The sequence below is a fragment of the Hevea brasiliensis genome, chromosome 17 (assembly GCF_030052815.1).
Source record: "Hevea brasiliensis isolate MT/VB/25A 57/8 chromosome 17, ASM3005281v1, whole genome shotgun sequence".
NCBI classification, from domain to species: Eukaryota; Viridiplantae; Streptophyta; class Magnoliopsida; order Malpighiales; family Euphorbiaceae; genus Hevea; species Hevea brasiliensis.
In genome coordinates, this window is record NC_079509.1 from 10,985,544 (window position 1) to 11,010,771 (window position 25,228).

The 25,228-nt window shown below is 36.5% G+C and overlaps 3 protein-coding genes across 9 annotated transcripts; 2 read left to right on the plus strand and 1 right to left on the minus strand.

The window, feature by feature from the left end:
- The first annotated feature begins 215 nt into the window (after positions 1-215).
- LOC110656929 (heparanase-like protein 1) lies at positions 216-5,849 on the plus strand. 5 transcript variants are annotated; one of them, XM_021813930.2, is made up of 11 exons: positions 216-608; positions 749-867; positions 1,238-1,503; positions 1,681-1,717; positions 1,821-2,004; positions 2,736-2,884; positions 2,964-3,197; positions 3,870-4,059; positions 4,199-4,324; positions 4,533-4,632; positions 5,293-5,849. In XM_021813930.2, the coding sequence occupies exons 3-11, from the start codon at positions 1,294-1,296 to the stop codon at positions 5,677-5,679; spliced, it is 1,617 nt and encodes a 538-aa protein (XP_021669622.1). In that variant the 5' UTR covers positions 216-608; positions 749-867; positions 1,238-1,293; the 3' UTR covers positions 5,680-5,849. The 5 variants fall into 5 exon arrangements, with proteins under 5 accessions (XP_021669622.1, XP_021669621.1, XP_057995159.1 ...); XM_021813929.2 differs by having other exon boundaries at positions 245-608; positions 836-867; XM_058139176.1 differs by having other exon boundaries at positions 303-608; positions 764-867.
- A 457-nt stretch (positions 5,850-6,306) lies between these two features.
- LOC110656931 (uncharacterized) lies at positions 6,307-6,923 on the plus strand. The gene has a single exon (XM_021813931.2). It carries the CDS (start codon positions 6,422-6,424, stop codon positions 6,710-6,712), a length of 291 nt encoding a protein of 96 aa, XP_021669623.2. The 5' UTR covers positions 6,307-6,421; the 3' UTR covers positions 6,713-6,923.
- A 3,217-nt stretch (positions 6,924-10,140) lies between these two features.
- On the minus strand, positions 10,141-14,461 carry LOC110656932 (SNAP25 homologous protein SNAP33). 3 transcript variants are annotated; one of them, XM_021813932.2, is made up of 6 exons: positions 14,239-14,461; positions 12,633-13,195; positions 11,789-11,882; positions 11,381-11,511; positions 10,719-10,816; positions 10,141-10,511 (listed from the first exon to the last, which is right to left on the minus strand). In XM_021813932.2, exons 2-6 carry the CDS (start codon positions 13,134-13,136, stop codon positions 10,412-10,414), a joined length of 927 nt encoding a protein of 308 aa, XP_021669624.1. In that variant the 5' UTR covers positions 13,137-13,195; positions 14,239-14,461; the 3' UTR covers positions 10,141-10,411. The 3 variants fall into 3 exon arrangements, with proteins under 3 accessions (XP_021669624.1, XP_021669625.1, XP_057995603.1); XM_021813933.2 differs by having other exon boundaries at positions 12,633-13,139; positions 14,239-14,460; XM_058139620.1 differs by lacking the exon at positions 14,239-14,461 and adding an exon at positions 13,859-13,926 and having other exon boundaries at positions 12,633-13,139.
- Positions 14,462-25,228: the final 10,767 nt, after the last annotated feature.

The following is a 25,228-nucleotide window of genomic DNA, read 5'->3' on the forward strand; positions in this document are numbered from 1 at the left end:
ATTTCAATTTAAAAAGGAAATGTTTTAAATCAATTAAGAGAGTTAAAGATTAAAAATTTTCTTATATTCAATGTTTAAATGTATATTTTTTTTTCTTTTCTTGTTTCTTCTTCTCATTTCTTTCGGTCCAAACAAAGGGTAAAGCAGTGACATAATTGCAAACGCCAAGATTTGGTGAAGGCATCACTTCCGCTTCAAGCTAAGCAGCTTATAGCTCACACACCTCATTGTGGAATCCCATTTCATAAAATCTCAAACATACGTCAAAGGTTCGTCCTATTTCTTCTTTATTTTTAACCATGGAAAGATACCAAACTGTTTCGCATGCCTAGCCCCCTCATAAAGTTCACGCTTACACCTGTACTTTTCAACCTAATTAGATAAACTCTTTAACACGTACCCTTTTCAGCCAACATGATTGGCTTCTGGTGGATGGCTGCAGGGATGTGGAAAAAAATCCAAGATAAAACAAGAGAGTAGGTAGAGAAACAAAGGGCAGAACAAGATTTCTTTTTTCACATGAAAGATGTTATTTTATTGGTTGGTTTTAACTGAGGAAACTTCGCTTCAGGATTGAGCTTCACTGCTGTTGGGTAGTTGGTTTTGAGGTCAGTTTTCAATCGGGTTCTTCTTGCTTTTGTTGAATGATGTGAAGGCAGCTTAGATTTGGTCATTGATGTTTGTTCTGTAAATGATTACTATTTTTCAAGAATGCTGCTTTATTATTGATTTTCGTTTCGATCTTTAGTTTTCTTTATTTTAGATTGGGTAAAACTCTGCCAGTTATTGAAGTTAATGGCACTATCATTTCATTCTTGGCATCTGTAATGGACAGGAGAAACGATATGATCTGTTATGGCAATTAGCGTACATTGCTTTTCAACTTCTTTCTTAAATCTTTCCTGTTTCTGTTTCTGTTCATCTTTCCTTCTCTAGATGTCCTTTTGTTCTCAATTGATGAACTTGTGACTTTCTTCAAACTGAAATTTGGCTAAACTTCAATGGCAGTAGGACTTCCTGCCTGTCCAGCTATGTAAATTTCAATATAAACAATGATTTTCTGCACACTGAAAATTACCCTCTTTCTCCAATCTAAACCTGAACATTGTGGAATTTCATAATTAGTTTTGGTCCTTACGTTCCCCCATTCCCCTTTTTGGGATTCTGTAAATATCTAAATTTAATGTCAGTTTCAACTTTCAATCATAACTAAACTTTATTCTTCTATGCATTTCAGTTGCAGTTCACTGAATAAGTTGGGGTGGTGGTGAGCGTAGTCTAATTAATCAGTCAATGGGATTCTGCCTGTCATTTCTTTTCTTTTTGGCTTCTATCCCTATCATTTTCGCTCAAGATGTTAAATATGGTACAATTGTGGTTGATGGCACTATGACGGTTGCTGAAACTGATGACAATTTCATCTGCGCTACCCTTGATTGGTGGCCTCATGATAAGTGTGACTACAACCAATGTCCGTGGCACAATTCATCTGTCATAAATTTGGTAAGTCTCCGGAATCTATTCCTCTTAAATGAAATTGAATCAATTTTTGAAGAATTTAATTGGCTGTTCTTTCATTATTATTATTATTATTATTATTATTATTATTATTATTATTATTATTATTATTAACTTTGAAGGAGTTTTGATAACTGGATAGTGTTGTTGTGGTGTTTTCAGGACTTGTCTCATCCTTTTCTTGCAAAAGCTATCCAAGGTTGGTATCATCCTTTAAGAACTATTAAAGATTGACGAATCTGCATTTATTTGTGGTTAGCATCTAGATAGAGCATAATTTATTAGTCTTTGTGGCTTTATAGCTTTCAGGCACTTGAGGTTAAGAATTGGAGGTTCTTTGCAAGACCAAGTATTGTATGAAGTAGGAAATTTGAAGTCTCCTTGCCATCCATTTAGAAAGATGAAAGATGGGTTGTTTGGATTTTCTAAGGGATGTTTACGTTTGGACCGGTGGGATGAGCTGAATCATTTTTTCAGTAGAACTGGGTAAGATTTTACCACGTGAACCTTTTTTTTTTTTGTTAACCCTGTGTTCCCAATTAAAGAAAATGCAATCATCAGATCAGATAATTAGGTATGCACTAATATTTTCGAAAACAAACTGTTGATGCGAATATGCCAAAGTAGTTAACTTATTCTATTAAAACACTAGTGTTTAATTAATATGCAGCTTTGTCTAACTTAATATGTGAACCATAAGTATTTAAAATTGTACAATATATGATATTGTTATATTATTAAGCTTAATGGGTATTTAAATAATTGAATTTTTTTTGGATTTAATATACTTCACCATGAGTTTTGATTTCTTGGAGTCTTCTGAGCTTAAATGTTGCTTTGTTAATGTTCTTGAGGAAAATATCCCTATTTTGGACATGCAAGTGCCTTCCTTCAAGCAAATAAAATTAATCATTGGAGTCCTTTTTTCAGGTTATGCGCTGAATTTTCCACCATCTAGGCTGTTTTCAGACACTTCCATGCTTTCACTTATTCACACTAGTTATGTTATATATTTAAGTTTCTTCTTCTTTTTCTTTTCAACTTGAGAACTCCCAAAGGAAATCCCAAGCCTTTACTGCTGGGGTCCTTTTGACTTTTGAGTTCTTGCATATTTAAGTTTCACCAACATATATGATATATCTCATGCCAACTAAGTGGGCCTTTGAAAGATATTGTGGGAGTGGTTCGATGCTTACTTGTGGAGTTGTTATCTGCAGGGCCATTGTGACATTTAGCTTAAATGCCCTCCATGGGAGGCACCAGATCAGGAGGGGTGTTTGGGGAGGAGCTTGGGATTCAAGTAATGCTTATGATTTTATGAATTATACTATTTCAAAGGGACACAAGATAGATTCATGGGAATTTGGTATAAAATTTACACACAGCTCTTTTTAATTTAGATTCATCGTCTAGCACCTCCTCTTGTATCGGCTTTGCTGTGGCAGGTAATGAGTTGAGTGGAAGTGGCGTTGGTGCAAGTGTCAGTGCAGAACTCTATGGGAAAGATGTTATCAACCTTAAAGATATTATCAAGGATTTGTATAAGAACTCTGACTTCAAACCTTCACTTGTAGCACCTGGAGGATTTTATAACCAGCAGTGGTATGCTAAGTTTCTTCAGGTTTCAGGTTCAGGCATAGTCAATATCTTGACTCATCATATATACAACTTAGGTGCAGGTGAGCTACTATGGTGCTGAGGTCTGCTTGCAGTTGGTAAATGAAATTATTTATCAACTCCTGTTAAAAGTTTGAAATGGTATTTCTGGAAATATTACATCTTAGTAACTATTTGTATACTTATTAGTTAAAACTCAGTTGCATAGATTACTGCTATGTTTTGAGTCATCTTTCATAGTAAATGATTGTGTACTATTGATCTCTTCTTCTTTTTAAATAAATAATCTTGTATTTTAGAGGCAATTAGCTCTTAGAAAGACCTTTAAACCAATGCTGGCAAGTATAATAGTAATCTCTTCATGAATCAACTGTGAAATATTGCTCTCAATTATAAATTTTTAGAGCTTCATTTAACTTACTTCTTATCGTCTATTATGAAAATAAAAACCTTACGGAAGTCTTATATCATCCAACATAAGTGAAATTCTCGATTGGGAAGTCTTCTAGATCATATAGCACCTGACTACCCTTTACCCTTAACAAGGTGTGGCTGACATGATCTTAATTATACAGGTGATATCATTTATAAATCTGGTATCTCTATATACGGAAATTTTACATTCAAAGAAGTCTATTTTTCTTTTGATGGGTTGGGGTTGATTCTGAGACAAATGCACTATTATTTATCAGTTCATTTTCCTTTTAAAATGCATAATTCCTTTCCCATTACAGGTGTCGATCCCAACCTCACAAATAAGATATTAGATCCCCATTATTTGAGCAAGATATCAGAAACATTCAGTGGTCTTGTGCAAACCATTCAACAGAATGGTCCTTGGGCTTCTGCATGGGTTGGAGAATCTGGTGGGGCCTATAACAGTGGTGGTCGTCATGTGTCAAATACATTTATCAACAGCTTTTGGTAATCTTGCTGACCTAAATGTTTCCATTTATGCTTTCTCTTAAAGGGAAAGAGGATTTAACTATCAAGCTACACTGCAGTAGTGTTTTTTTGGAGTGATGATGGTTTAATTTTAATTTTGTTTATATATGACTTTCAGGTACTTAGATCAGCTCGGAATGGGGGCCAAGTACCATACTAAAGTGTATTGCAGGCAAACATTAATCGGTGGAAACTATGGTCTTCTGAATACAACTACATTTGTACCCAATCCTGACTACTACAGGTAAGAGCATGGCATTTTATTTTAAGTTTGGAGCACATGTACTAGCTTCTTTCTTTCTTTTTTTTTTTTTTTGATTTTTATTATTTTTACTTTTGGGTTTGAGGTTGATGCAAGGAGGGAATTGAATGAGATTTTATTTTTCCTGTCAATGTTAGATATAAATCTAATGCGCTTTTTTTTTTTTTCTGGGATATTGGGTTCTTAACAGTGCCCTTCTCTGGCATCGGCTTATGGGGAAAGGTGTTCTACCTGTTGGCAGCGATGCTTCACCGTATCTACGTGCTTATGCCCATTGCTCAAAAGGACGCGTAAGGCTACACCGTGTTTTAACTTTATAACCTAATTATTTGCTATGAATAGTCGGTCATTATGGGAGAATTAAGACAACACTAATATTAAGAGTTCCAATTTTGTGCATCATATGGTCTACAATGGGGCAAGTTATGAGCCTTGAGATAAATGTGATATAAATCATCCCCAATTTTTATGGTTATTGCTTCTAGGATTAACATATGTGTAGCAGTGTTAGGACCTAAGAAATTTGTTAGCTTCATGCTATAGCTGAATAAAGCATTACATTGTGTTTGTATTGAAGGAAAAATGGGGAGAAAATGAATTAAAGGAAGAGAAGTTATGTTCAATTCTTTCGTTTGGCTTTTAAAATGAGAAGGGAAGAGAAGGGAAATTTTGACCCTTGTAATTTCCTTCCAGAATTTTGACATATCTTTTTAAGACATTATGCATCCCAAGGAAAAGAAGATTTGCTCTTCTCATGAAATGATGCAATGGATGCATACAAACACCGTTTGTTTCCACGCATACTGGTGGTGTTCTCATTTGACGATTACCTTGAATCATTTGCTCATGCAAAATAGCTTGAAAAGTTGCTTGTGAAGCCATCTACCTAATTTTTGTAGTTCATTGAGTTTACTTATAATGTCTTGACTATTGTCATCTTTTTGTTACAGGCGGGTGTAACTTTACTTCTAATCAATTTGAGCAATCAGACTGATTTTATAATCAGTGTTAGAAATAATCTGACATTGAGGTTGCACGTCGAAAAGAAAATTCAGAGAGAAAGCTCTTTCATGCATGTCCTTAAGAGATCACTTTCGTGGGTTGGAAATGAAGCATCCGATGGAGCTACCAGAGAGGAGTACCATCTAACTCCAAAAGATGGGTACCTTCAAAGCCAAACCATGGTTCTAAATGGAATCCCATTAGAACTTACCGAAAATGGAGACATCCCGAGATTAGACCCTGTCCATAATAATGTGAATTCTCCTATATACATCAGTCCACTGTCCATTACATTCATAGTGTTCCCTAATTTTGATGCCCCCTCCTGTGCGTAACTGGCTGCACTTATTACTCAGCTTTATAATTATTTTGTCTTGTATATGAAGTTGCAGAAAGTGTAATTTTGTGGTAATTGTAACTATGACGAGCTATAGCATCTACCATTATGTTGTGAAGGAATTATATTAGAATAAGATGTAATGCATCATTAGTTATTTGAATACTATACATGTTGTGAAGGAATTATAAATTCTTCATTTCCCTTTCCCTTCTTTTGAAAAATAGATGGAGCAACAGCAAATATCATCGAATAGTCAGAAGTAGCAGATCTTGTTAGCAAGTGTTTAGGAACTCCAATTGATGTTTGGACTACGATCATCTACAAGCCAGATGCAGAGGCAGTAGAATCATAGCAAATTTGATGGAATTTGAAATCGTTTTCCCATGATCCAATCAAACAATCAATAACAGAAAATTGTGGTTATTGATGATTCGTTGTCAGATAAACCATGTTTATTAGCGTTGACAGCAGAAGCTCTAGCTTTGAGCGACCCTTGCGTTTCCTATTATGAACGACGTGTCGTCCAATTCTCCTACTTAAAAAACGATAGGTCGTGTGAATGTAGGACAGTCGGCTTCTCCCACCGATATAATTGGTTGATTTGCATATAAGGACTTGCAATTACCAACGGCATGTCGTGGATAAATAAACAAAATAAACAAAATGTTCGGGTGATCTGCGGAGAAATCAGCCTCGGCGCCCTCCCTCCTCGTCTCTAGCGAAAACAGCAGGAAAAAATGGCTTCGTCCTCAACTATTTTGAGAACTGAAATCCTCTCTCTGTACCGCTCTCTTCTACGCACAGCTCGCCAATTCTGCGACTACAGCATCAGAGAATACACGAAGCGCCGCGCTGTCGACGCCTTTCGTGAAAACCGGAACCTATCAGACCCTTCTTCAATCTCCGCCGCTTTCTCCGATGGAAAGGATCAGCTCGACGTCGCTCAACGACAGGCCATCGTCTACTTTTTCTACGCCCCCAAAACCAAGAGCGTCATGGAGACCAGTTCCTATTCTTCTTCTTCTTGAAAGAAAAAGCACCTTCGTGTTCAAGATGATGATGGGTAATTTTATTTATCTTGATTTTAATTTGTAATAGCTGATATTGTATTTCGTGGTACTAGCAAGTCTAGTCTGAAAAGTGAGTTTTGATATCGTATGAGAACTGAATTCTTTCTTCTTTGGAACAATTGATCCGGATTTTAATTTACTACTTTTAGTTGCTTATTTCAACTTATAATTTTGTAGCTGAAGAGAATATTTTATCCTAAAATCAAGGAATTTGAGTAATTATTGAGCAAGTTACAATACTTGTTTTTTGTGGTTTTAATATAACGTTTTGCAGTATTCAGTTTGTCATCTCCAAGTAAATGGTCGACCTGATAGTTGATAGTATGGAGGAAAAAAGTTGTATCTTTTAGCCATATTTTGGAATAGTTGATGAACTTTATCAATTTCTTACATAAGGTTTGTTCAATTTGTACACTAGTTTGGATCCAATAGTGAAGCATTATGCATGTGTTGGATGGAGAAAAAATCTATGAGTAAGATGTAAAAGGAATGTTCATATGGATTTAAGCTATTAATTTGTGGTTGAAGGGATGTGTCACTCATTAGATATTAGTGATCGTGCAGATTTGACACAAGAGTTAGCAGATATTAGTTGAATAGGCAAGAGCAAAGTGGATACTATGCTTGTGAATGGACATGAACTATTTTGTAGTGATTGACATAAGATCCTCTAATAAGATTGCCCATTTCTGATGTGATGTTTTTCTTCTACATACATTGCCAGTTTTTCCCACTGAAATTGTTCTTACCTAATACCTATTATGCTGCAAAACATTCTAGTCCACTAGTCTCAGCTTTCAAATGTAATCTTGTTTCCAGCCCATTAGTTTCATGTTTCCTTCCGTCCTTTGTTAAGCAAAATTTTTATACTATTTTGTTTTCCAGGTCTAGTTGTTCCTTATCCTGCAGTTTTACCTTTCCTTTTCTTTGTATGTGATGGGATCTTCTAGTCATCCCTTTGATTATTAGCCCATTCTTGAAGGCATCTTTACCTCTTAGAACTACACTCTTCTATCAGGCTATGTGGTCATCATGATTTGATTTAGGAATGCAGTGGCATTGTGTTATTTTGGTAATCCTATATTTGTAATATTAAGGTAATGTCTCCATGAACGGAAAAATCTCGACATTATGAGATGGGGTATTGGTTGGTGAAAATAAATACAAATGACCCTTCGGGGATGTGCCAAGGAGCGTTTGTGCTCTTATTCCAAAACAATTAAGGTGATTCAATCCTTGTATGAGCATAATAGGTGGGTCTAGACGCTGCTCTTATGGGAATTATTATAGTTCTTGACCTTAATATGGTATTGGACTTTGATCCCATGCATGTGAGGCATATCCTTTCTGTGCTAGTAAGTAGTAACCCAGCTGGTTGTCTTCCCCGCACACAAGTTGGAGGAATTAGGGTTGGCGTCTATCCCTTTTAACCAATAGGTGTGGAATTTCATAATTCGCTAAACCAAAAGTAACTAGACATCAAATGAACTATATATACAAGGTAATGTCAGTTAGCATACATTAATGGCTATTAGGAGAAAGGGGGAACCAACATTACTACAGAATGCCCAGATTTCATAGCATGACGGTCTAACTTCTGAACGAGTAAATCCTACCATTTGGTGATGGGTATAGGGAGGGCTTTCCACTCGACAACTCTCTAGCCTCAACCTAAGGGGGCGAGGTTAAACCCAATTGGGGGCATTAGAAATGAAAATAGGGCAAGATAGGATCCTTTTTCTTCTTAAATTCACCACCAAGTTGTGCAGCCATGGGACAAAGGCTGCAATGGAAGCTAGCATTTGCTTATTACTTTAGCCCAAGGTTCTTTTCTTGACTGCCTTGAATGGTAGAGGAGAGAGAGAGAGAAAGAGAGAGAGAGAGAGAGAGAGAGATTTAATTGATATAGGTTAAAGGAATGGACACAAAATTGTGGAATGTGAGTTTTGCAGCAATTGTCACATCAGCAATTCAGGGCAAAATAAAGCTGAAGCTATTTAATTGATGTCTCCTCCAGCTTTTGGGTTGATGTTTCTCTGGTCTTATCATATTGTGTATGGTTTCTTTGGTATCTGAATACATCATTTACATTTGAGCTTTACCAAAAAAATTTCATTGCATTTTGAATTTTTCAACTGTCCTATAACACCTATAAAGTGAAATTAATATATTCTTAAGCAGAGCGTTAACTTCAATTGCGCTGACATGATGATTTACTGACTAAGATATAAATGTATTTTAATTTCATTTTTATAGAAATTGAAGTGTGTCGTGAAATGTTTATAGAAATTGAGATATATCATAAAAAAAATTTTTGCTATTACGTCTGATGTATCCAATAGTTGTAATGAAAAAATTCTCACTTTTTAAACCCTCCAGCCAATGAGTTATACTCTGATGGCAAAATCCACTTTTCATACTGAAAATCTATTATTTTGAACAACTAATTCGAAGTAGAATATCACATCTTATTCTAATTTTTTAAAACGGTTTTAACTTATACATTATATAATAATTTATTATCATTTTTATAAAAAAAAATAGAACCAACAATATGCTTTGTATAAATTATAAATTACAAATTGCTTTTGTCGAATATATTATTTGGTGTTACCGTGGTAGCCTCAAAACGGGACATCAAAACTATTATAAACTGGAAGAGCTGAAAACGGTTCTTCCCCTGTAGCTACTTTCTTGCTATGAAAATTCTCATAATATAATAATAAAAAAGATAATAACACTGCTAATACAACCATAAGATATGATAACGTAAAACAAACTCATCATTTTATTCAGTTGTCGAGAGGATTTGGTCCAGTGGGAACACGTCGCTTCTCGGCACTGAATTTTGGACCACTCTCACGTTTCTTTGCCGTTGCCAGAAAATAATGAAAGTAGCTGTGATGATGTTGGCGATGACAGTGATTATGAACTTAATTGAGAGAGAGAGGAGATGGCTTCTTTTTTTTTTTAATTTTTTTACTGTTTTTCGATTTCGTTTTTCGAAGAGAACTTTTAATTTGTGACAGAGTGGGGTAGTGATTTTCAATTACTTGCTAATTACTTGCTAATTGCCATTACCAATTAAGGACACGAAGTCCCTCATTTGTACTCTGTTGAGAAAGTCTGCAACTCATTCCCATGCAACAGTGCGCCATTTTTTAGGGATCAATCAATTTTAATCTCACTGCAAGAAGGGGAGCTCCCCCACAATAAGATGACTTGTTTTTTATGCACGCATGATCTATTCCAGGCATCTTGCTCGTATTATACCAAAAGAGATACATTTTTGTAGCAGCTATGCTAGTAGCGAATTGCCTTTAAAAATACCCCACCCCACCACCAACCCCCCCTCCCCAACCAAAAAAATAAAAATGAAGGATAAGTTTAGGGCAAATGAGCCTCAAAATTCCAATCTTGTATGAATCTTATGGTGGAACAAAGAAAAAAAAAAATCCAACATCCATGGAAGAAAATCCGAATCCAAATCCATACATGCAGATGAATAACAGAGAGAAAGGAAAAGGGGGGGGTGGGGGTGGGGTGTGGGTGTGTGGGGTTGTGGGCGCGGGGTTGTTGGTGTGGCAGGGTTGGGGAGGTGGTGTTTTTGTGGAATATCAGTAGATCATTATTGAATCAAACTTTAAGACATGCACTCTACTTTCCCAGCAAACGACGGCCACGTTGATTTGCACCTTTAACACGGAAATTTAGTTCATCCACATCATCCTGGAAATGATCCATAGCTTTGGTTTGCCTGCAGTAATTGCAAAATGATTACTCATTGATAGATAAACTCGAGAAAATATTAGATAATAAATTGATATTGCAAGCCACAGGATTTGTCCAAAGGTGTCTCATCTTCACTTCATTTTTCATGATGCAGACAGACAAAGTGGAAATTATTACATTTTCAAAGCAAAAAAAAATGTCGAGATTCCAACATTTAAACCAAACAACTAACCTCTCAATTTCAGTCCCCATGTCGACAGCCATATCCTTCAGCTCTCCCAATAGATTACTCAAATCTGAGAGTGAGTCGTCTTGCTTTGCTTTTTCCACCTGTTTTAGCATAATCCCGAAAAAAGAAAGATGATTAGATTGCATTAGAAAATTAATTCAATTAATCATTGCAAGTTTTAGCTCCAGCACGTTGCAGGTTTTAGCTCTGACACATTGATTAAACATACAAATGAAATACACCAAAATTGACTTCTATAGATTTAGGAGCAGAAATTATGATACAGTTCTCATTGTATATGATAGCACACACATACAAACAAACACTGATCTCCAATGAAGGCAGCTAAACAAATATGAGAAAAATTCTTATCCAAAGGAAGAATCAAAAGAAAATACCTAAGAATTATATGATGTTTTCAATCTCATGTTTTGCAAAACACAACCATAAGTCTCCATACCAAACCCAGAATATTCAATGCACAAGCAAAAGAAGAAAAAAAGTATATTGTAAACTTCAAGAGAAAGAGAGAGAGAAGAAGAAGAAGAAGAAAAAGAATTACATTCCATGGCTGCATAAAATGGCACCCTTTCATTTCATTATTCATGTGTCAGAAGCACCTGTTTCTTTAAAAAAAAACAAAAAGAGTAAACATAAACACAAACCTCAACTTTCTGGAGTGCATCGGTAGGTTCAGACAAGGGTGTTGGAGTGTTTGACCATCCCTTGGGTGCAGGATTCAATCCCAACTTCTCCCTCTGCTCCATGTGGCTACCTCTTGTTTTGGGATAATCATCTGTAAACAAAACAAATCATGCATGATCAGACTGATAAAACTAGAGTTCCTAGATTTTCATATATTTTTTTTTCCACTTCAGCACCCCTGTTTTTCCTTTTTATTTTTATAATTGTCAATCAAAAAGGACGGGGAAAACAAAGCAAACAAAGAGCCAGCATGCACAAATTCAACCTTATTTTCTGCTTATATGGTTTCATATGGGTTCACAAACCTATATGATATTACATTTTGAAAATGAATATCAACAGGAGGCAAATACAAAAAGAAAAACAACCTCTTGTGATAACAGGGCCAGTAATTGGACGGGTCTTCTTTGGCTTCCAAGTCCTAGAGAACATGCCCCCAAGATTTCCTAGAAGCTTCTCTCCCTGAAATCAGAATCAATGCAACCATGAATATGTTCCTTCATAAAATGAACATATTAATTAAAAAAAAAATGCCAAGCTAGAAATGACAACATATCCATAGATGACAAATAATTGCAAAGCCAGACAAGTATCTGTATTCATATGCCAAAAGAGGAATGGTGGAATGTTAATCTAATAGGAATGATGGAGTTTTATACTGATGTCATGTCATCCATTCAAGTTCTAAGTACCAACATCTTTAACTGACAACATTTATAATCAATATATAAAGAACAAACTCCACAAATATTAAGGTATGCATAAGCTTCAAGAATGGAAACATGATCAACATTGATAAGACTTGCTAGCAATCAGCAGCATCCATGTAAATCAAACTTATTTAGAAAGAATGATCGTAACACCTGTTATAAGTTATAACCATGGGTGAAACGAAGGTAAAAAGCTTTGTAACATATCTATACAATGAGTAACGAAGATTTATAGTATTCAAGGCAATAATCTGACAGCAAAGATATGGCATGAAATCAAGCTTCTGACAAATTTCAACAAAATATATAATAGAGAACTTTAAATGCCATTTGAAACAGCTGTGCTAACACCAGCCAAGTGCATTTTCAGGTAATAAAATCTACATAAAATGCTCAAGTTATTTTCAGGTAAGACGTACCACTTTAGCATATCTTTTTTTTCTCCCTTTTGCATATGTTTAAATGCTCAAGTTATTTTACACTTTGTAAACAAAAGTCTTACCCGACTAAGATCATGATCCATCTCAACCGCTACATTATGGGTCCTGGTAATTTGCTCCCCCTGCTGATGCAAGGTGATCAAAGTTTTGGTAGCATCCTCTCTGATTTCCTCAGCAATCTTCAGGCAGCCATTGACAGCCTTTGTAGTCTCCTCAGCCTTGTATACAGCATAGTTCTCCAATTCTTGCACTGATTGGTTCTCTAGTCCTCCTGAGTCACGGAAATCATTCTTGTACTTATTTCTGGCTGCTGAAGCTGCTGAAGTGAGGGGATACAAAGATGAAGAAGATGTCCCTCTTTCCTCATCATCATCAAAAGGATTGGAACTAACATTTGGTGCAGTCAGATTGGGTTCTGAAGAAGTTTTCCTTGGAGGTTTAAGGGTTTGCTTATTGTCCAACTCGTCATCAGAATCAAAAGGGTTAGAACGAGGAGGATCAGTATATTCAGGGTCAACCTTGCTATGCTTGCCAATCTTCAAGGGAGATTTTTTCAAACCAAACATTCTCTAAAAAAGTAAAATGCAGACTGATCAGGCAACGGATGAATAATCAGTTAAAATTCCTACAGAACATGAAGCAATGAACATGTGAGACCATGTGCATTGAATTTACTCTGACTTAACACGACTAACCACAATTTCTAGGGAATTTTATTCAGGCACATTAAAGTTCCCATCTTGGTTTTGACAAAAATTTGCAAAGGATTACAAGAGAACTCCGCAATTGGAAAAATCAAAGAAACAAGGGGATAAATAAATAAATCGGCAAAATAAGTTTGTACAGAACAACAAAAACTATTAAAGAACCAAAAATCATTAACAGGAACAGTTGAAATAGCAGGATGAATTTCAAAAAGGGTATGAAAAATTACCCAGGAAGGGTCTATATGACTAAAGAAATAGTGAAAAGTTAATAAATCAGCAGAGCAATTTCTTTCCCCCTCTTTTTACTTGGTTGAAATTCAAAAAGGAAAAACTATTGAGGTATTATGGCACAATTTGAAAAAACAGCATAAAAAGGATCAAAACGACGAAAGCAAACTAAAAACACAATCAACAATCATATTGAACAAAACAAACAAAGACACAAATAAGAGTCATCTCACCATTAGACACAGACTATACCAAAATTCTTCATCTATTAGGACTTCACTAAAACTGGTCGAATTTAAATTTCTATTTTTTATAAATACAAAAAAAAAAAGGAGAAAAAAAAAAAAGCATACGCTGGAAAATCTTCTATCTTCAGTTTTCAGAGCAACCAAACAGAAATAAACGGCACGAATCCGTGAAGCTTAGTAAAAGGGATCAAAAGGAGAGAGAGTGAGAGAGAGAGAAGAGGGAAAAGGACATCAAAACAAGAAAGTATTAACAAAAGGGTATCTAAAAGTCAAAGTAGATGCATAATCAATCAAAACCACAAATAAGAAGAACAAAATTTGAATTACTCCACGATAATAACAATGAAAGCAAAAAATCAAAGATCAAGTATTTAAAGAAAACCCAGATTGATTTGAGTTATCATAGGGTAAGAAATTAAGAAAACAAGTGAAATAAAAACAAAATCCAGAGTCACCAACAAAGCGCAGAGAGAATCTGGGTAAACCTGATATTGTGGAGAAAATAATTGCAGAAACGTAGGACAAAATGCAATCCAAAGAATATCTTGTTTTGAGATATGGATATAGAGAGAGAGAGAGAGAGAGAGAGAGAGAGAGAGAGAGATTTATAGTCGTAGAGAGAGGAAGAAAAGCATTCGAAATTTCGAACGCGTCAAGGACTGGACCAAGTCTTGACAGTGGAAACTGGCAAGAAAATGCCAAGGCCTATGCAAAGAAGAAGAAACGTTCCATACACACATGGAGATGTACATATTTTTATTACGGTAAATTACAATTAAGCCCTTAAAATTTAATAAAATTAATAGTTTGGTTCTTATACTTTTGAAATTGAGCAATTTAATCCTTAAAATTTTACAACATTTGTAACTACTATTCTTACCCTTAAAATTCCCTTAAATTACCATTAATTTTAATAAAAATACCCAAATTGTCTTATTTTTACTTTTAATCCGAAAATAATTTAATTTCTAAGGATTTATTTTTTTAATAATTTAACCTATAAAATTTATTTTATTAATAATTTAGTTTTGTATTTTAAAATGTGAATACATTAAATTAAAAAATTTTAAATTTAAATTATTAAAACATGAATTAATTATTTTAAAATTCTTAAAATTTATAGTTAATTATAAATTATAATTATAGTAGGATATTTATAGGGTTTTGGGATAGATGTGTGATAGGGTTTGGAGTCTTAAAGTGATAAGATTCAAATAACTTAAACAACTAGGATTTGAGAATTCAGGTATTTCAATCAATGAGAAGGGAGAGAAAGGGGGGCGACATCAATAGAGAGTGAGGAAGAGAGTGAGGCAGAGTGGGAGAGAGAGTTTGTATGGGAGGGAGAGACAAAAAAAAACTTTTTCTTATTTTAATTTTTAGAAAATAAATTAAATGGATTATATTTAAATTTTTTAACTAGGGTTTCTTAGGCCCATATGACCCATTAAATTTAATTAGATCTATTTAAGAACCACCCATATTAAATTTAAATAAAATAAAATTTTATTTAAATTTAATTAAATTAATTTCTTAAAAAATATATATATTTTTTTAAGATCATGACATGAAATTAATAATTCAGCTATATACTTCTAGTTATATATTACAGTCATATAATTTTTTTATTATCAAATTTTCAACAGTCTTAATATACATATTTATAATAAATTATAAAATAAGGATCTACAATAACTCTCAAACTCTTTTTTTTTTCTTATAATAATTCATGTCAAATTCTTATAAAATTATTGTCTATATATTGAACGAATTATTTATTTTATTCTAATAACATGTGTTTTTATATAATTTATATTTTTATTAAAATATTAATTATAATTTTATTTTAAATATTAAAAAATAAAAAAAATTTTGGTCAAATTCAGATTTAATTAATTTCGGTTTTATTTTCACAAGTACAAACTCAAATTGGGCCATATCAAAATGAGAGGGAGACATGGGAGAGTGGGGAGGGGAAAGGGTAATATAGGGATTAATATTTTTTTTATTATTATGATTTGAATATTAAACATTGACTAATAAAAATTTATATCCAACATAGATAGAAAATTATTATGTCGATTGAATCAAGCCTCGAATACTTATTTTAAATTGAAAATAAAGAATTTAACGTACAATTTTTGACAAATATTGGAGATAACTTGTAATTTATTTTTTGCAAAGAAAATATTACCGTTAGAATTTTTTTTTTTTAAATTAACGTTAGAATCTTCTATCTTATATTTTTTATTTCTTAAAAAACAAATGAATTTATTTTAATCTCGGTATAATTTCTTTCTTTAATAGGTATATTTCCTTTATATTGACCAATATCTTCTACTTTCATCTAAATAAAATTTAAAATATTCAAATTATTATTATTATTATTATTGATATTTTTTTTAGAATAATATTCAATTATTATTATTATTCTTTTATCCTAAGAATGGCTGCAAAACCCCTAAACGAATTCAAATTTAGTAGCAGATGTTATAAAGGTAACTCTAATTAGATATGTAATTTACTTATAAAATGTAATGGGAATTTATCCATAATACCAGTGAGCTTTTTGGGTAGCCATCAATAATTTATTTATTTATTTATTTATTTTTTTAAATCTAATTCAGCAAATAATTTTGTCGATTAATCAGAATATAAAGTCAAAATTCTTTGACAAAATGAATAGAAACTTGATTAATCATTATTTCAGCAAGTTCTATTAATGGGAACTTAATATTAACACCAATAAAAAAATAATTAATATATACTATAGCTTATAAGTAATCAATGTAATTATTTATTTATTTTAATTTATTTAATTCTGATGGAATTCGAACATAAATCCTCACACTTTGCAGTAATGTGGGTATTAACACAATGTGCCTTGTTGATTGAAATTGATCATTTTCAGCTTGCAAAACACATAAACTATAACTTAAAATAAAAGACAATGCTTGAAGAGCTAGGAAACTGGGCTGCGCAATCTTAACAGCCTCGCAAGAAAATATCTGAAAGATAGCAATCAAGAAAACTAAAATAAAGCATATCCCAAGAATTTTGATAGAATTTTTGCTCTAAATTTTGTAAAATTAGAAATATAAATACATTTCTTATTGAAAAAAAAATGTAATATAAATATAAAATTTTATATTTAAAATATAAAAAGGAGTAAAAATACAAATATCTTCTGTAATAAGAATTTTGCTGAATTTCTTTGGGTTCGGGATGAAATCTTGAAAATTATGTGAAGACAAATACGAGGCAAGAAACAGTAGTCTATGTTGTGCAAGTAATCATGTATTCGTACTTTTCATTTTAGACCAAATTTAATGAAACTAATTAATAATATTCATCTATCTTAATGTAGAGAGCTCTTGAGTTTAATTTTTCTTATCTTTTAATTATAAAATTGTCACTTTTATTATGAAAATTATTTTAGAGATATGACTACTTCTACTTCTAGTTATTATGAAAATATTTTATCTTGTGGAATACGTCTATAATTATGTGGACTAGCGGTACTTGGAACGGAGAAATCTTCAGCTTAGTTCCCGAAATGAGATTGAATTATATCTATAACTCTAGTTACGTTGACAACAAAAAAAGAGAGCTATTTCGTCTATTCTTCATACAATAGTTCTTTGATATCTTGAATCGTCATAGATGTTGAAGGACAGATTCAACAAATGTCATGGTTAAAGCCAGACAAAGAATGGAATTTGTTTTGGTCTCAGCCAAGGGTTCCATGTGAATCTTATGCCTACTGTGGGGCATTCGGGAGTGGCAATGGGGAATCCCTGTTTTTTGTCATTGTTTGTCAGGTTTTCATCCAAAGCCAGAAGAAGAGTGGAGTTCGGAGGATTACAATGGTGGGTGCGAGAGGAAAACCATTTTGCAGTGCGGGAATTCCAGTCTTGTTAACGGGAAGAATGACCAATTTTTGGCAAGTCCCAGCATGATATTGCCAGCAAATCCACGGCTATGAGCACTGGCAATGGAGAATGCACAGGAATGCGTATCCACTTGCTTGAATGACTGTTCTTGCACTGCTTATGCTTATAAATGGCAGTCACTGTTCATTTTGGTATGGAGATCTTCGACAGCTTGCAGATGGTGACCCTGATGGAAACCTCTTTATGTCAGGCTTGCAGCTTTTGAGTTCTCAAGTTATAAAAATAAAGAGAGAGTTATTGCGGTGGTTGTGAGTTCAGTGGCTACTGTAATTCTCCTTGGCCTGGTTCTATCAATAATCCTGAGAAGGACAAAGATGAGAAAAACAGGTACTCTCTTTACACTCGGTGTAAGCATAGCTCATTTCCATGTTTCTGTGTTTCACCTTCAGGTTTGATATGATAGTTGTGACAATTTGGCAGAATGACTCTCAAGAGTTCCTTTCCTTAAATAGAAGCAATTCTGATTTACATTCAAAAAGAATCAGCTGCTGTTAGCTCTAATCTAGGCTTAATTATACAAAGCTATTCATACAATAATTACACAAATATTTACAGCTCTTTACATAAACAGCTAATAGTTATATGGAAACTATTGACCCTAATGAATTGGCCTACCATACTAATATCCCCCCTCAAATTGATGCTGGTCGATCAAGAAGCATCAATTTGCTTCCTAAAAACTAATGACGGCGGCGAGTCATAGATTTTGTAAACACATCAGCGATTTGAAGGTCAGTGGATACATATGAAAGAGAAATGACTTGTATCCATAGCTTCTCGAATAGAATGATAGTCCACTCTGATATGCTTGGCACGCTCATGAAAAGTTGGATTGGTAGCAATTTGAATGGCACTCGTGTTGTCAGCGTGAAGAGGAGTAGGAGTAGACTGGGGAAATCCAATCTCGGCTGGTAATCCATGAAGCCCAATAATCTCTGAGCAAGCAGTAGACATAGCTCGATACTCAGACTCAATCAAAGGTTTGGAAACATGATCTCGTTTCTTACTCTTCTAAGATATCAAGGAATTTCCAAGAAACATGCACCAATCTGTGACAGAGCAACGTGTGTCAGGGCTTCTTGCCCAATCAGCATCGCTAAAGGCAACACGACGGAGAGGAGAACCAACAGGAAATAACATAGCACAGTTGGAAGTGCCTAGGAGATGTCGAATGATGCAATGAATAGCCACCAAATATAAATGACATGGAAACTGCAAAAATTGGCTAGCTTGTTGAAATGCAAAAGAGATATCAGGCCATGTAACAGTGAGATAATTTAACCTGCTAACTAATTATCGAAAGAGAGTAGGATTAGGAAGAAGATCGCCCTCCTCACGACGATACTTAACATTCACTTCCAAAGGAGTATCATCCATTGGAGAAGAATCTTGAAGACCAGCCAAAGTAATTAAATACTGAGTGTATTTGTGTTGATGCTAGAAACCACCAGAAGAAGTAGAATGAACTTCTAATCCCAAGAAATAAGTAAGAGAACCGAGATCCTTTATATGAAAAGAAGCCCAAAGATGTTGCTGAAGACAGCTAATCAATAAAGAGTTTGTTCATATAATAATAATATCATCTACATAAACAAGAAGGAGAACAAAACTAATAGATGTCTTGTATAGAAGCAAAGAAGAGTCACAAAAGAGAAGCGAAGCAAGGTGGACCGGAACTTGTCAAACCATGCTTTTGGAGCCTGTCTCAAACCATACAATGACCACTCAACTCAACTGTAGATGAAGAAAACAAATCAAGCAGAGATGCCATTTGTAACACCCCAAAATTTTAAATTTTATTATTTTATGAGTATTATTAATATTTTTATTTTATTTAAATTTTAAGAAATTATTTGAGATTTTTCAGATTTTAAAAATCGAGTTCGATTTTCCAAAAATATAAACTTTGATGATTTTTAAAAATTAATTTAAAGACCACGTGGCAAAACGAAAAATATATTTGGAGTCTACGAATTATTCTGAGTTTTCTGGAATTTTTTCGAAATTTTTGGACCTCGTTTTCGGTCCCGAGGCAGAGTAAAAATTTAAAATTTTATATTCTGAATCAAACCGGCCGAATCAAACCGGACCGAATTGGACTGGTCGAATCGGACTGGCCTTCTTCTTCCTTTTCTTCCTCTCCCGCGCGCGTTTCTCCTCCTCCCCTTCTCTCTCCTTTTTCTCTTTCCTCCCTCCTCCCCTTGCCGCGCCGCCGCCTCCCCTGCCACCCCACCTCGCCGGCGCGCCGCCTCAGCCCTCCCCCACGGCCGGCCGCAGCCTGAAACGCCGGAAAACGGCTCCAGAAGCGACACGCAGCGCGCACGGGACCGTTCGTCTTCCCGACCAAAATCCGGCCGATCCGGCCACCAATCGGACCGGGTCTTGTGTCTAAACTTATCTACTCGTCGAAAGCTTTCCATAGACACCAAGAACACCGAAATCCATCGAGCGATTTGTCCAATTTTTGCCCGGGAAGTTTTAGCCCATTTTGACTTTCGGGCTAGATTTCTCGCAAACCGTGAACCCCACGAGAAAACCGAGAGTACTAGAGCGCTCCACTCGTCGAGAGCTTCGCGGGGATATAAATTTCAAAATTTTTCGACACCGTTTTTCGGTGGGTCCCAGGGAACTTCGCAGTGTTTTTCCGAGCATTAAATGAGCTTAGAAAATTCTGAAAAAATTTATGTACTAATCCCCGTATTGTGGGCTTCGTGTAGGTATCCTCAATTCGCGGAAATTCGACAGTTGACCGGGTCTGTGAATTTCCGGCCAGACAGACCCGTTACCTGAAAAGTCTCCGAATTGGACCGAGGTTTTGGCTACCCCCCATTGTCAGACATCTCGAGCGCGTTCCTGAAGTCGGAATCGGCAAAGGTAAACCCGAACCTTGCTTTTTCGTAATTTTCTAGTGCTTAAATAGGATTAAAAATCCATAAAATATTCGTGGTAGCTCAGAAAATTATGATTCTCTTTGCAATAGCCTAGTAATATCGCTAAGGACCACGGGGCAAAGTTTTAGAATTTTTAGAGTTTGTTTGGGTAGTTTTTGCAAAAATGATCAATTATAAGGACTAAATTAAAATTTTACATATTGTGATGGATGATTGATTTGATGGGCCCAGGAGGGGCTGTGTGATGAGATTGAGTTGTGGATATATGGGTTGTGAATATAGAAGTGTGTTTTGAGCACTTTTGCAGGTTGGGTAGGTCCTAGGTATAAGGGAGACTCTGCCGGATTTTCGGCACGACTTAGGATGTATTTGGTCTTTTCTTGATTTGTATTGAGTCATTTGTATTAAATAATTGTAATGTAATTGTCAGGTGAGCCGGGACAGCCTTCTTCCTTCGCCCAGCCACCACAGTGACCGTTGTCAAGTCTATGAGTAAAATATTAATTTTAATTGTAATTTCACTATTATTATATGTTCAAGCATGCCCATGCATCACTTATATGCATATATCTATGTAGATAAACCTTAGGCACGATTTATGTTGCATTCATAACTGTGAGAGTGCCATGTATGTTGTTGTGGTAATTTGGAGCAGTGTGCGTGCGTTGGCGTACGTGTGATGTGGTGTGGACTATGGATAGGACGGGTAGACACGGCTTGAGATCTTCGCTGGGACCCCGATTTGGTTATTAAGTGAAAGTCCGAGCTGAGTTCTTCGCTGGCACAGTTGGAATTAAGAGAGCTGTATAGGGGATCAGCTCCCATATATATATGATTGATATTGCTGGGTGCATGAGTGCTCCAAATTACCTTTTTGCTGTTATGATGTGGATTTATTGCTGATGTTGCATTTCACTCTACAGGGTGCATTAGTTTTAGATAGTTATAGAGATTATGGTTAAAATTGATATTTTACTCTCTGAGTCGAACGCTCACTCCTGTTCAATATTTTTCCAGGCCACAGGAGGATATTTTTGAGGTTAACCTGCTTTCTCCCTCGCAGGTTATTTATTCATGCTTGTGTAATTCTATAAATTTCTAGAATTTTCGCATGTGTTAGAAATGTTTATTTGATATGGGTCTGTAAACTAAATTATTATTTTGGACCTGTAAACTTAATATTCTATGCATGTTTGATGGATTGGATGAGGGAGCTGAGCTCCCATTTATTTTTATGCTGATGAGTATGTGGAGGGTGAGCTGAGCTCCCCAATTGAGTATTTACTGTGTTTACAGGTCGGGTGAGTCAAAAACTCCCCGTTGGTAGGTCCATTTTATGGCCGGACTCTGTCCGGTTGATTTCTTGAAATTGGGCCCAAATGGGCCTTAGAGTTGGGTTAAGTGAATAGTTAGGCTTACCACGGGCCTCGGGGGCTTTAGGCTGGCCCAGGTTCTAGTGTTGGTCCGGCCCATAGGTTGCGTCGTGACAAATGTGGTATCAGAGCTTAGGCTCAAGATTCTTAGGGAATGTTCATCTAAAGTGTTGGGAAGAGTCTACTAGGAGTCACATGCGGAAAAATAGGGTCCACATTCGTCTTGCATTGTCATCTTTGCTTCTAGTTTTTGCTTCGTATATTGTGTGTAAATATGAGTCTATAGAGCTATGTAATGTGCAGTTTTGAATTTTGTGGGCTAATGCTGCTGAATTTCAGGAAAATGCGTAGAAGCAGGAGAGCTGCCACTGCACCAGAACTAGATGTGCCTGACGAGGTGTCAGCACAGGATGAGGCGCTTGCCCCGAGGAGGCGGGGTAGGAGGCGTAGAGCTGCTCAAGTAGAAGAGCAGCTGCCAACAGTTCAGGATCAGTCTTTCATGGCACAGGGTCCCATGGACCCCATGGCAGCTACTCTAGCTGGGTTACAGAGAACCATCGACATGATGGCGCAGTATATGGTCCACCCTCCACAGCAGTAGCAGTCTACCGCACCAAGAGGGGAACCTTACAAACAGATCATAAATTTCAAGAAGTTAGTGCCTGCTACTTATGATGTGTCAGACGATGCATATCGATTTTTGGATTCCTGCAGACAGGCAGGAACAGAGTTGCAGTTGACTGATAGAAGACTTGTAGAGTGTATGCAGCATGTCATGGGGCCTATGCCTAGACAGTGGATGAATGACTACATATTATCTCGGATAGAGGGTTTGTCGTGGACTCAGTTTGTGGAACTGTTCATCAATCGGTTTGTGCCAGAAAGCTTCAGGGATCAAAAGCAGTGGGCCTTTGAGGCCTTAAGACAGAATGGCAGGTCTGTAGATGAATATGCTACAGAATTTCTTGAGTTGAGCAGGTATGCCCCGACAGCAGTAGCTACAGAAACTATGAAGGTTAAGAGATTCCTAAAGGGGCTTGACCTGTATGCAAACCTAGCCATGATGTCGGATCAGTCTTTTGATGTGGTGGTTGATCGAGCCAGACAGATAGAGATTAGCTATGCTGTGGATGACAGCGGAAGAGCAAAGAAAAACAGAGCAGAGGGTTCTTCAGGTGTTCCCCACATGGGTACTACGGATAGTGGTGGCCAGACTATTTACAGAGGAAGAAGCAGGAATAAGAGGAGTGGTTTTAGACACAAATCCCGAGGGTTCAGACCAGGGTACGGATCCAGCAGTGGTCACAGTTCGGGGTACGCAGTTCTGGGTCTAGTTCAGGATCCTCCTTGGCACCTTTTGCACAGTATGGAAGAGGACATTCAGGACCTTGTATGATCGGTTCAGGAGTATGCTTCAGGTGTGGCCAACCAGGTCACTTTGCTAGGGAATGCCCAGTGTTCAGTGAGCCACAGATGGGGTCACAGGGTTCTATTGCAAATGTTCCTCGTCAGTTGTATCCGGGTGCTTCCAAAGATGGCAGCGATTCGATACAACAGGCCGAGGACAAGGGGGGCATGGATTTGGAGGCAGATCAGGAGGTAGAAATCAGTATCAGGGTTCTACCACTCAGGGTAGGGATCAAGCTCGGGTTTTCACCCTGACCCACCAGGATGCTCAAGCTTCAAATGCAGTTGTGGCAGGTATTCTTCTGGTCTATTCCTATGAGGCTCGTGTTTTGATAGATCCGAGTGCTACGCACTCATTTGTCTCCCTTGTGTTTGCCATGAGGTTGGGTAGAAACCCTACAACCTTAGAATATCCTTTGTCGGTAGCTACCTCACTTAGTGACAACATAGATGTAGATATGGTTTTTCCGGGTAGCCCAGTAGTGGTGGATGGAAAGATCCTCCCAGCAGACTTGGTTCCTCTACCAGTGATTGATTTTGATGTAATTTTGGGAATGGACTGGTTGGCAACTCATTATGCCACTTTAGACTGCAGGAACAAAAAGGTGCATTTCCACATACCTGGTGTGGAAGAGTTTAGCTTTGATGGTGACAGGAGCGTGGCTCCATATAACTTGGTGTCAGCAATTAGTGCTAGAAAAATGTTGAGGCGTGGATGCCAAGGGTATTTGGCATTGGTGAGAGATACATCTGTAGAAGATGTCAACATGAAAAATGTTCCTATTGTCAGAGAATTCATGGATGTCTTCCCTGAAGAGCTTCCAGGGTTGCCACCAGAAAGGGGAATAGAGTTCTGCATTGATGTTGTTCCAGGTATAAGCCCCATATCAATGCCACCTTACAGGATGGCCCCAGCAGAATTGAAAGAGTTAAAGGAGCAACTACAGGAGCTGTTGGATAAAGGTTTCATACGTCCGAGCACTTCACCTTGGGGCGCTCCTGTTCTATTCGTGAGAAAGAAGGATGGGTCATTGAGGTTGTGTATTGACTACAGACAGCTGAACAAGGTGACTGTGAAGAACAAGTATCCACTTCCTCGGATCGACGATCTATTTGATCAGCTTCAAGGGGCTAGATTCTTTTCCAAGATAGACCTGCGATCAGGCTACCATCAGTTGAGAATCAGGAATGAAGACGTTTCAAAACGGCATTCAGGACAAGATATGGTCATTATGAGTTCTTGGTGATGTCTTTTGGACTCACTAATGCACCAGCAGCCTTCATGGACTTGATGAACAGGGTGTTCAAGCCATTTTTGGACCGTTTTGTCATCGTATTCATAGATGACATTTTGGTATACTCTCGGACCGAGGAAGAACACGTGTGGCACTTGAGGATGGTGTTGCAGACTTTGAGGGAGCACCAGCTGTATGCCAAATTTTCGAAATGCGAATTTTGGCTAGAAAGCATCTCATTCTTGGGACACGTGGTTTCTAGTGAAGGTATTCAAGTGGATCCCAAGAAAATTGAAGCTGTAACTGATTGGCTTAGGCCTACAACAGTCACTGAGGTGCGAAGTTTTCTGGGTCTAGCTGGCTACTATAGGCGTTTTGTGCAAGATTTTTCCAGGATAGCGGCTCCCCTAACTAAGTTAACTCGGAAGAATGTTCCATTCATTTGGACAGATGACTATGAGAACAGTTTCCAGACACTTAAGGAGTGTCTAACCACCGCCCTTGTGTTGACACTACCAATGAGTGGTGAAGGATACACCGTGTATTGTGACGCCTCCAGAGTTGGCCTAGGGTGTGTTTTGATGCAGAATGGAAAAGTAGTGGCTTATGCTTCAAG